The 13,271-nt window shown below is 36.2% G+C and overlaps 1 protein-coding gene across 2 annotated transcripts in view; it reads left to right on the top strand.

Moving 5' to 3' along the window:
- The first annotated feature begins 5,911 nt into the window (after nt 1-5,911).
- LOC140136117 (uncharacterized) overlaps nt 5,912-13,271 on the top strand; it is a 55,097-nt gene continuing 47,737 nt past the window's right edge. Inside the window, exon 1 of one of the 2 annotated variants that reach the window (XM_072157822.1) lies at nt 5,912-6,476. In XM_072157822.1, the coding sequence (XP_072013923.1) occupies nt 6,171-6,476 (306 nt within the window). In that variant the 5' untranslated portion in view covers nt 5,912-6,170. The remainder of the gene's footprint in view (nt 6,477-13,271) is intronic. The other variant, XM_072157823.1, reaches the window with a different exon arrangement.

Below are 13,271 nucleotides of genomic sequence, written 5' to 3'. Positions count from 1 at the left end.
ATTAGCCAGGCGATGTCGGTGTGTGGCATAAACTAGTCGGAAACTAGTACCAAAATGTTTGAATGTTTAGACTTAACGCTAAGTATTTCAACATCATGCAGTTGTTGATACGGCTCAAAAAATAACGCTGTCTCAAATCCCTTGGTAGTTTCAAAAACGAATGTGGAGTGCGGAGGTTTTTTGTGTCAGTTCCTGCAGAACTGACACCTTTAGTACAGGTTTGACGATCACGTGACAATTCGAATCATCATATCGAAATATCACGTGGGTAAAAATATCAATATCGATATCAATACTATTCGTCAATTCAGCCCCAAACCAATTCGCCCACATGCTAATTCGAACCCTGTATATTGATGTACAAAAAAGTTGGCCAAAACTATTTCGTGATTTTCTCCATAACCGTTGTTTTTACACCAAATCTGTATATTTAGATGCCTTGATGTGTTGCATTCGGTCACAAACCAATTCGTTGTACTTCGTGCACTTAACCCTCTATCTTTTAAACCAAATATCCTAAAGAGTCGTGTGATATGTCGAACTTTTCCTCAGGTCATAAAGAACAAAAAAAGTCAGCGTTCGCGTATCTATACGTAGCCCGGGTACGTAGCCGCAGTTATTGTGGCCCTCACAACACGGGCTTCCAGTGAGCTGCCGGTCCTAGGAAATGGAATATTACTGATAAATATATAAAGATGGCAAAATCAGTAAACCAGTTTAAGTTACAAATAAAGAAGTCTAATAAAAAATTACATCTAATATTTAGGCATTATTTAATGACCTCACCCATCCCCACCCATCTCCACCCCAACTATCAATTTCTTCTGTGAACTGTGGAATGTCTATATGAAATGTTATAAATAGGCCTATTTATATTGCTTCTTTCTTTGCATGTTCTTCTCCTCTTTCTTTTATTTGTTAGCTTTGTGTAATTGTATGTTGTAACTTAAGGCAGTGTAAGGGGGCGCTCGCTTCAGGCCTTTTGAGCATCAAATCATTCAAATGTTGTGTCTTTTATATATATTTTGTATGTCGATTTGTATGAAAATAAAATGATGATGTATGATGATGATGATGTACATCATTTCCTACAGAGTCGTGAGATATGTCAAACTTTTCCCTTAGTCATAAGGAACAGAAAAGTCAGTGGTCGCATATCTGTAGGATCATCGGTTAATGAGATATAGTCACTTTTTTATACGTTGTGCACTTAACCCCCTTGTTTTTTACTTCTGGATATCGTTTGGAGTCAAATGATTTTTCATTTTAAAGCTTATGATATATTTTCTAAACACGAAATAAAACAAAATTGACCGCCAGCCGACTTTACAACTGTTTCGTGATGGACGGTCACATATATTCATTAACATATTAAATCGTTTATCCCTTTTGGTCGATATCGAATTGGTTTGTGGCTGACTTAGCTTGGGGCCAATGCATGAATTGGCATATGGCCAAGTCAACTGTGGACGAATTGGTTTGGGCCGAATCGACCTGATACCAGGAAATGCCGAAAAATCACGTACTTTACAAGGCAAAAAGCAACTTTTCTAGGCATTGCTGACATGGTGCCCCCGCTAAAGAAAGTTTCCTACTATAAAGACCTAACTTTTGAGATGGTTTGTACGGTTTGAAGGTGCAAAATTAACAATAAGCTTAAAATAAGACGCCGTTACCGCCGGTTCATCATCAACGACTTTGACAGATGACGTCATCAGACGCAATCTCTGTCTTGATAATATCGACATGGAATAATATATAGAGCACGTAGTGTGATGGACTGGAAACTTCACGCATCGATCTGAGGACAGCTTTCAAACAGAAGTCTTGATAGTAAATACGCAGTTTTAATTAGCCTATATCTGGTGGCAACAGCATTTTTCTACAGTCACGTGATAATGGCACCGGCCGATAATACACGGGGGAAGCCGACGGTGTCCACATCTTTTTTTTTCCTTTTTCAGCTTTTTGTATTTTATCTGTACTTGGAGCTGGTGGGGGAGAGAAAGCATAAAATACATTCAGGGAAAAATCAAGGCTCCATTTCAAATTTAAACCTCTAAAATCACTCATTTTTGAAACCGAACGTTGTTCAAATTTGCGCCAAAACTTCACCTCTGAAATAAAATATTGGGATTTTTTCTCAGATTCCTTCATGTAGACACTTGCCAGAAGCAAATGAGCTGAAAACGGGCGAATTTTGACAATTATCTTTTGAAAATAAAGCCACAACAAGCTCAAATAAGCGGTGGACTATTTTAACCGAATTTCACTGGTACATAAATCGTGGAGTGATTTGGTGGTGCGCCCTCTGAAAAGATTTGAAGAATAGAAGGCTGACGTTGCGCCAAAACATGTGGGCCTATTTAATGATATATGAACTACCCACTCATGTTCTTGTCAGCGCTACAGTGCAAAACTTCTCTTTAACATTACATTCAAATAATAATTACATTGTATATTGGAACTGACACCAATTTTTTTCAGGAATACTTGTTTTAATGATTTCTTTTTGACATTAGAGGATGGGGTTGACAAAAAATTCTTGAAGTATAGTGAATCCAACACCATTTGGCGACAGAATATTAAGCGAGCGAAAAATTTCGCTATATTGAAGCTAAATTGGTGAAATATGGTGGAAAATTTGAAATAAATTCGCGCGAAGTATGCAAAATTGGCTCTTTAGGCTAAAATAGCCAAATATGAGGTTAATTTGGTCAAAAACCCACATACAGGGGTCAACATGGGGGATGGTTGTATGGACCACCACCCCATCAAAATATTTGGGATTTAACTTCACACCCCGGGATCTACGCCTATGGTTGATTTACACAAGTGGAAATACAAATAGCCGTTGTTTTATACCGTACCTAAACAATGCGAGTATCAAATCAAGGAAATTTTCTTCAAAATATGTCTCGGAATTTTATGATTTTACAGGGAAAAAGGGGAAATAAGAATGAATTTGTCGTTTTAGCTTAAAACAATTTTTTTCTTAGTTACCAACTATAGACTCTGACCGCTCAAGAAAGATTAAAGGTTCGAGGAATTTTTTTTTAATTGCCCAGAAATGAAATGAATCTGTCAATGTTTGCGGCGAATTTTGCCTAGAAATATTGATCACAGGTTCAAAATTGATGACCAAACTCTATAGTTTTATTTTTAGCATGAACACTTGTGTAAGGCCCTAGAAGATTATGTAAATAGGCTTAAATAATTTGATGTTGCATTTAGCTCATCACGCACTTTTTGTTTGCAGCCAAGATTTCATTAAATTTCCCTGGCGGAGATTTCCCCACAACTTAGCCTTGGTACGTTGAACACCCCCATTAAATAATTATGCTTATTACTTCAAACTTTAGAAAACGGCATATGCCTTAATAAATCTCGTCAATGCAGACAATTCGACGTGATTTTGCAAGCTTGGAACCGTCTATTTCTACTTGCTATTTTGTCCATTAAAATTAATGTAGGTTGTCAATGCACGCTTCTGAACGCTTCTCTGCTGGAGATACTAAAATGTATGTCTTCATACATTGTCGCATCGGTTCGCGACTACATTGCAGGGACCGGCTTATTCTATATACTGTTCAATAGTCTTATTGTGATCTGGGGCAAGGAACAATGGGATAGCGCTTTGAGGATCTATTGAACTATAAAACGTCCGATCTAAATCAGTGAGTGGGAGGGACAAAGATCTGTAAAAGCTTTCACAGAAAACGACAACTAATCTATTATTTTTTGAGTTTTTAGGAACGAGTTATTTATTAGTAGAGTTAGAGCAGAGTGGGGGTATTTGGGGATAGGATTGTGTTTGAAGTCGATGGAGTGTGGATTTGTTGATGTGGTTGCTGCGGGGTATGTGAGGCGTGCATGGGTGAGGAGGTAGAAGTCAGAATTAGGATTCAGAAACCAGGGGTTAGTGGTTATAGGGCTAGGTTTAGGTTAAGGATCAAAGCTTATGTTAGGATTAATGTCGCAGTATTTTAAAACTCTGCAAAGTAAATCACAACTCGCCAATATATTCCACAAATATGGACATTCATGCAATTTGGTCACTGAGGTGTGTCCAAATTGAAACATTATCCAGGGCCCAACACACGACTGGCATATCAATTGTTATACCGTTACGGTTTATAGTTTATGGTTTATTGCATATGGAACAGGTCTAAGGTGACAGAGGAATAGGTGACTGTGTAGTTCGAATTCAAAACCATACATACCTGTTTTTACCTGTATAATCATGCGAATTTATCCGTGCTACCTTACGGATGTCAAATGAACATGATGAGGATGACTCTATAATGAGTGACACCGTTTGCATACAGTACGACGGCAACTGAGATCACTTCCGGTAATTTTTACCGGCGTGACCTTTGCTGTTACGTAACAAAATGTTGAAAATAAGACGGCAAAGGCGGTTTTTTGGAAATACTCATAAAATGGAATACAAGCCATCTCTCGCTTGAATCAATTAGAGCAACTAGAGCAACTTTGATGATCTCCAATAGAACACAACAGTTAAGCGGTCAAGATAAAAAAAAAATGCTTTCTTTCATTTTACCTCATTATTTCTACTTCAAATGACTGACCAGAAACCCTTCCTGAAAGTTGTTTACTAATATCATAAATATTTCGATAATTATTTTTTTTTTAAATCAAAACGCTATGGTAGGGTTCGAACTTTCAACCTCCCGCACTACAGGCACGTTGATGACGTGGTTTTGTTGAGCGATATGGTCTGTGATTGCAGATTTGTGTTGTTCTGTCGTGGAAGCCTTTCTGTTGGATCTGGTGAATTAGTGTCTTTGAGAGTTTCAGTGTCTTTCTGGTGTTCCCGTCCGGACACCAAAGGGTCTTCCAGTTTCGCCGATGTACGATTTATCGCAGCCTTTGGATATTATAGATCGCATCACTGGTTTCCATCATGTCTTTCTTGTCCTTCGGGTGAACCAGAATGTTTTTCAGGGTAGGCCTATTGGTTGGACGCATCGTTGTGGAGCTCTTGTGCTTTTTAAAGATCCGCTGTAGCTTTTCTGCTAGCCCTTCCACATACGGGGTTGATACACACAGATGGGGTTTCTTCCGTTTTCTTTGATTTCTTTTGTTTTTGTCCTTCATCTCTTGTTTCACTCTGTCTAGCGCCCATTTGGGGTAGCCACATTCTGAAAGAGCATTTCAGATTTTATTTATCTCCTCTTTTTTGTCCATTTCTTCTGTTACTATGTTGTCCTTTCTGTCCATGAGTGTTCTGATGACAACAAGTTTTTGATGGAGAGGACTCTAAAGCCGCAAATCTCTGGGTAAAGAGCATCAGGTGATTGAAGATGTTTTGAGGTCATGGGTCATCTAGCGGGGGTCAGTGTCAACCCTCAACGGGTCAAATTTTAAAATATTTTGACAATTTTATTGAAGAAATATATAGGCTATGATATTACTCATTGTGAGCAACTTGTCCCAGCACATCCCTTTTTAAAGGGATTTTTATTAAATTCAAGTTCAACTGAATGCGTTCATCATGCTTAAAAATTGGTTGCTAGTCTAGGATTCACGGAAGCGGAAACAAAACTAAACAAAATATCCAAAGTAAACGACCTTGGTATAGTTGGTTTAAGGTAAAAGGTGCACGAAATAATTCAGAAACATTTGTACTGTCATTTTTGTCCGTAATTACACTTCATAAGTATTCTCTCCGGTGTTACTATAATTATGTCTTTATATGAACTTAACGTTATTAGTATCGATACAGTAAAGTTACATGCAGGGTTTGTTTATTACTACATAATGTGTTTTGCCCCCCCAAAAAAAAAAAAAGTACTAGAAATACAGTGAAAGTTTGTTTTATGTTTCTGTCAAGGTAGTGTTTTTCTTTAGTCAATTTGTATACTTAAGTTACGGTTCAATGCCTCCGGTCGTAAAATTGGTAAATGGCAGTGAATATACACATTCACATGGACTAGTGACCTGGTATCATGTAGTATTTGTAGTACATAATAAATTAGTATTTACTCTAATTGTTGTTACTACAAATAATATAATGGGAGTTTCTCATGTTTCTGTCCAAGTAGTGTTCTTTAAAAGTCAATCTTTATCACAACTCGGTTCAGTGCTTCTGACGCATAACGTGGTTGGTCTTAAAACGGTAAACGACAGTGAATATACACTTCAACATGGACCTGGTATCACGCAGTACACTACTATTAGCATATACTCCAATCATTATTTTATTCTTAATTAATGTTATTTGTAGGCCTAATGCAGAGCAGGTGGATTCCGATAAATCTGATTTCAACTTGAACTTTGAGGATTTCAAAGAGAATTTGAGAGTTAAAAGAGCCGATGTGTCGAAGATAAGGCATCTTTATCATGAGGAGAGAATTAATGAGCATTCTCAAGATGAGAAAGATGCCATCTTAGCCAAGCATATTGAATATAGAAGTCGAACTAACCCAGAAGCGAGTAACATGGAATATATGGTAAGTGGCTACATTTCGATATTCCATTTGAAATTGACACTCCCCTGTAGAAGATTTACCTTAAGTCTTCCACAGAGGGGTTATGTGTTTTAAATAGAACAGACAATTGAATAATTTCCATTTGAAATACACCAGTTGCGGAAGATATGGGTAAAGCCATTTATACAGAGGGAGTAATACTCCCGCATATGGGTTTCAAAATAATTAACTCTAGCCAATTCCATTTGAAAAACCTACTCCCTCTATGGAAGATGTTTCCTCAGGGGTATGACAGATTTTAAATGAAATAGCCTATAACAGTAGTGAACTTGCTTCCATTGAGTTAAGGTTATTAATTATTTTAAACTGTTGTGATTTGGTAGTTCACAGCATCTTACGAATGGTAGTGAGCTTTGGCAAAAAGTGCATTGCTCAATTCATAGCGAGTGTGTAGAAGAATGAAAATATCACAGATATACTTTTATAGGTGCTGCGGTTCTTTAGTTACGTTGTAAAGAGGGCTGAAACGACAACACTTTTGTAAAACGTATACATAACTCATTTACAACAATAAATTAAGCAAGTTTGCAATGTATACGATTTGTAGAATGAACTTTTGCAAAACATCAAGGTGTTGTTTTTCAATAATATATTGATCTAGATAATGAAAATCAATTTTTAGGTTGCTTCGACCAACAATACCTCGTCTACCCTTAAGACACAGCTTATTGTTGCTCTGAGCTTGCTGTCTGGTTTAAAAATATATATTTTCGTTGGGGATGCATAGCATGATTTCGATAATCTTTTTTTTTTTTTTTTTTTTTTTTTTTTGCATAATTTATATACATTTTTTTATTAATGGTCATCTTGCTGTTTGGTTGCTCATTTAATATTGTTTCAGTTATAAACTGTTGGCATAATCATAGCACTTGTATATCGGGCAAATCTCGTAGGACGGATACACGCCCATTTTTATGTAAATAGTGTTTTATGATTTTTTATTTTATTTTCATTCTGAGGTCACCTACAAAATTCTATCAATCTACATTAATTTGCTCTCATTTGTAGATGACATTCCAATGTATCATCATGCTGACTTTGAAGAAGCTAATTTACAGAATCAAAGTTATAAGAAGGAGGTAAAACTTTCAGAATGATAAAAGCCATTGTTTTGAGGTTATTCTGTTTTCTCCTGATTCTGGTATACAAAGAGTTCCCTTATAATATGAATACCTTTTCTTTGGATTGCAACTTTTTTAGATAACATACGCTGAAGTTTTATCAAAGTGTACCTTAAGGAATCGGATAGCAACGTTTGCACAGTAATTTGGTGGGACCTTGAGAACACATCAGATACATCAAATTGCATTCTAAATACGAGGAATGTCCTTCTTATATCATTTAATTTTCAAACTTGTAAAATATAAACCAATTAATTAGAAAAAATGTTACACGTTTCTTCATATTTTCAAAAGCAGCCTATCACCTCAAATTTAAAAAACAAGATAAAATTTTAAAGCTTTTTCTTTATTCTTTCAAGTATATAAAGTCTTAATACTTTCAAAAGGACCCATAGGGTATATTTTGATATGAAGACAATAATATATGGACATTTTGCCATGTTAGTATCACTTTAATAAGTTAAGTTCCGTTATTCTGCCATGACTAAGCCATTTACCGAGTGTTGCTATTTTCGTCTCCAGCACTACTATACTTCTTATGGTTGTCTTTCCAGTGTCATTCGTTTCGATCATAGAAGAAAAAAGTTCCCACATGTATAGAAAGGTTATACGCACAGTACCCCAATTAGGCGGTTAATTTGCGACCAATGCAACCCTCCAAAGCGTTCTAGTCCAAACAATACCACAATAACAACGCAGACACAATGAAAATATATTGTTATTATTATCCCCGTTTTCACCACCGTTAATATACCATCAATCTTGAGAAACGTTGCTGTCAAATATTGTATTTGATTCTTTACAAATTTATTTTTTCGTAATATTTTCCCACGAATGAGTAACATTTCGGTTGCTCATGGAAATACGATTTCATTCTTACCTATTTAAACATCAAGGTTCGACCACCTTTTGTGATTCATACACATAACTCACGGGCTCGTCAAAGTAATTTCGTATTCTACACATTTTTCCCGCCATGCGGGTATAATACTGAATTGACACTTAATTTAGGTGTAATTTATCTTGGGTCGAATCTCTATCGTGGAAAGTTTGCTATATCTTTATAAATATAATGATCAGTTATGTTCGATTGTTCTAGATTTGGGTTTTAGTGTTTTATATTTGAAAGAACTAATGTGTAATTGCAATATTTTGAAACAACAAACCAAAACTGGGTGCTATGACGTACGAGATTGGGCTACAAGTGTGCATTTTACCAAGTTAGCAATAGGGAATTGCTTCATTTTGCATATGCATGAGTTTCTTGTGATAACCTTCAAAATGTGGTTATTTTCAGAAACAAAGGATGAGGTTGTTCAAGAGTTTAGGTAGATATGAAATGTGCTGAATAAGTTTTTTGTTTATGGATGAAATTTGCTGTAATCAACGAAATCTGGCGAATGGCTCATTTTCAGTCTAGATTGACACCCAACATATTCAAATTGGTTAAATTTTGACCAAAATAGGATATTTTCTTTTGAATTAATACTTGTCCAATTGTTTTCCACCTATCCCATTATGTTTCAATGAAATTCCTAGTAGGCAAAGTTCTCTAAATATATAGTCAGTATCCATCCATGGTATCTGAGTTTTTTCCTATTAGACTCAAAAACGGATTTTATAATAAGAATTAAAGTTGTTTACGTGCATATAGACTCCTTCACAGCCGGTTTCTGTCGTGTATGTTTGCGACTGAGCCACATGCAGACTGGGTTGCCAGGGACTACCAGGACAAAGTATCCGTTTTTGACTATAACAATGTAAATATGACCAGAAGGTCTGGATTTGGCCTCTTATCAGTATACTGATAACATGGCTATAATTGGAAATCTGAAATAAACACTTATTTTGTAAACGGATAATGCTCTTTGGTTATATATGGATGGAACTTAGGAAATTGCTATTAATGAAATAATTACTATATTAAACATGCATTTTGTTTTTTCAACGATGAAAATCCGTTCACAAATAAGGTTTTTAGAAACCATTTGACATTAAACATTTTGAACAATCATTGCTCTATGAAAAAGGATACAATTGCACTCCTGCTGATCCAGGCTACTGATAACCTGCAACAAGTGTGACCACTAATTCAACAATAATAATGAGCATTAATCTGAGTGACCATTCCCTGATCTGACCAAACAAGGAAACAAGCTGGGTATAAACAGTGCAGGTGCCACTACTACCATCAATAATTGATGTTGGGAGTGACGCTAGTCGTCAGGGGGAGGGTAAATACCAGTAATTGGGGTAGATTGTAACTACCAGTAAACTATACATTGTGAATAAATATATCTTAAATAAAATACCATGCTTTTAATGGAGTTTAACTGTAATTTACTAAATATTGGTAAATGGTAAAACACAGAAAAGGTAAAAGGACAGATTGTTATGGGGGTTATGGACAGGATGAGTTAGTAAGCGGGAAAATGTTGAATGTCAGGTCAAGGTCATCCAAGGTGAATTGAGTATAGATTGTCAGATTGTGGAAACCATCAAGGTCATATCAAGGTTAAAGTTACTGATAATAGATAGTTGGATTGTCATGAAACTTGGTTGATATGAAATCCCTTAAGCAGCAAACATTCTTAAAGGTTGTCTGAATATAGAATGTTGTATTGTTGTAAAACTCAGAGGATGTTATTTCAATTAAAGCCATTTGTTCAGGTATGAATTAAAATATGTAGACCTATTTAGCACACATTTTTCAATTCCGCTTTCAGCATGAAAATTTTGAGTATTTCCTAGTATGTCATTGGTGGTATTTACCAATAAATGCCAATATTTCGCACCCGGTTAGTTGTACCAAACATTCAAATTTACTAGCATTCAAAGTACTTGCAATGTAAAATTATGAAACATGATCTGCATCCATGGCGTTGTCTTTTTAAAGACATTTCTTGTTTTAAACCTTAGTCAGCTTTACGTACCAGACAATTAAATAATCATTTTAAAAGTCATTGTACAAAGTTGTACCGTATGCATACAAATCCACTTCAATCCAGTAGCAGCGAGCAAGCCATTCAATTCCAAATCTACATGTTGTTATGGAAGATGTCTTCTGTAATTTGACACCTCATTGAAAATTGAGCAAGAAACAATGGAGATCTTGGGCCAGAAATTCCGTTCGTCGTCCAAGTTGAAGAGATTTGCCAAGTCAAATAAATGGAATATCACGGCACGGCTATAACATATCAGTGAACGAAACAAACTTTCTACGATGCCCATTTCAATCTCACCAAATGTCACTTTTGATAAACGGAATTTCTGGGCCAAGATCTCCATTGTTTCTTGATCAAATGTCACAAATGAGGTGTCAAATCAAAGAGGATATTTTCCGTAACAACATGTAAATATCGGATTTTTGTTCAGTAAATAACTTGTAAAACTGAGAATTGTAGCTTTTATGTACTATAACTACAACCAACAGATCCGTGAAAACTAAAAGTAAAATATACTATAAGAACACAGCACGACCCCCCGTGCATTACAAATACTTCCGAGGACCTGAAAAATGACGAAATTTCCTCAGTGTGTCGATGTGCTCAAAAAGTCGGTAATACCGAAACGGGGTTTAACGCTGCGACGAGGTAAACTCTATAGGCGGGTAGTAGGGTAAAAAACTCATTTTTCGCCGATTAAAGGCGTGTATATTGCTCGGACAACATCATATCATTGACAAGCTAATTATTATGAGGACAATGAAAATGATTCCTTTTTTGAGAAAATAAGTCGTTTAAAAGCGGTGAGTTCTTTCGAACGAGATTTGACCTAGAAACTACAGTGGTGTCATGATATGACTATTGCCAGCTTTGAGAGAATGGACTGTCAACACTCTCAATGCACAGAACATATACTGTTGTCCCTTCCCAATTTCTCGTGTACGAGGTCGCGCATTATATACACCAATGTATATCAAAAGAGCTCTCTGAGAGCTAATGTGTATGTACTGCTCGTGAACATTATAGTGTCCTACACAGGTAATTTGGTTAGACAAACTGGCTGCGGAGGAGACTAATCTTCATAAACGGTACGTCATCAGTCGGCTGCGTTGGAAATCAATTTCGCTTCGATCGGCGGAGGGCCGTGCGAGCCAGCATTTTACCAACACAATTTCTCTTTTTTCAGGAGAAATACGAATAAAAAAATTAAAAAATTGCAATGAGTGTCAACTTGTAATGTAATAATTATTCTCTTCGAATGGAGTTAAACGTGTTTTTGCAATAGATATGATATTTATTACTTTGCAGCAATGTGGAAAAAGAGACACATGTAGAGTCGAATAAGGTACTATTTCGTTGGAGGAGCAAAGTTCAACAAACCATAACCCTGCTTCTGGATATCGTTTGAAGTCAAATGATATACCATTTTTAAGTTTATGATATATTTTTTCTAAACACGAAATAAAGCAAAATTGACCGGGCCAACGGCTGGTTTGTGGTGGACGGTCACATATAGCATCCACCTCTGACACTGTTAAATTACAACAGGATCTCCAAATCCTTGACCAATGGCAGCACACTTGGCAGATGCCCTTCAATGCCGAGAAGTGTTTCTTGGTAAGAAACCCCATATAAGTAAACAGTATACACACCAACATACCTCAAAAGTTATCGTATTTTACCGAAACTCATTAGGGTTACACAAATGGCGCGTTGATTTAACGGTGTGCTTACATATGGCTAGTTTCGAAGCTTTTCGGTTCCCATGCTAGATTGTCCTCATGAAGGAGCACAGCGCATAGAAATCTTTATCATACGATTAGGCCATCTTAATTAAATAGTTTGTCTCAACACCCCCCCCCCCCTCCTGCACCAGTAAAATCACACGCTTTTTGCGTTATTCATTTTTGTTCACGGAGTGAACATTTCCCCCACTTGAACCCACATCTCATATGCACAGCTTATCCCTTACATACACTGTGTCTTGAATATCTATTGTAGCCCATCAACCCTGTGATTAAGAGGCTATGAAATAATTCCTAATGTCTCATACCCATGTTTGTATTCCTTTATCTAATCCTGCCCCACATGACAAGGACTTTTTAGCACATCTTATCTTGTATTGAGACAATGGCAGCCAGGACTATTTTTTTGCCTTTTTTCTAAGCATGTTTACTATTGGATTGAGCCATCACATGATTATAATAGGCTTTACTGATTTGTGGGTAAGGTCAATGCTATTGTTTATTTTGTGATAAGGCTGAGCATATTACTGCATATATGAAAAATACACTGCTATTTTGATACAGGCGATTTACTCAATTTAATACTTCCAACTGACACCATTTAGTTCCTGTATACCCAGTAATGTTTGCTTATCTTAATTGGAACCTAAATAATTATTGGACCAAGGTTATTATCTGCATGGTATATTAATTAATTCCATGATAGTGATAGGCCTATTGATTTTAAAGTTTGTATTTCAATGAGTTTCTTGCTGGATGGAGAGTTATAAGCCAGAGTCAGAATGTAGGTATCATTATGCCTCAAATCACTAATGTAAGATCAGTGCAGAGTAGGTTTGATATGAAAATGGAAAGTTGGAACAAATTACTATACACCTGATCCGTGAACTGTGTCTTTTTGAAAGACTCTTCTTGTTTCCACTGGTTTATTTATTTTTTTCAAAT

The sequence above is a fragment of the Amphiura filiformis genome, chromosome 16 (genome assembly GCF_039555335.1).
Source record: "Amphiura filiformis chromosome 16, Afil_fr2py, whole genome shotgun sequence".
NCBI lineage: Eukaryota > Metazoa > Echinodermata > Ophiuroidea > Amphilepidida > Amphiuridae > Amphiura > Amphiura filiformis.
This window is presented reverse-complemented; position numbering and strand designations above follow the sequence as displayed.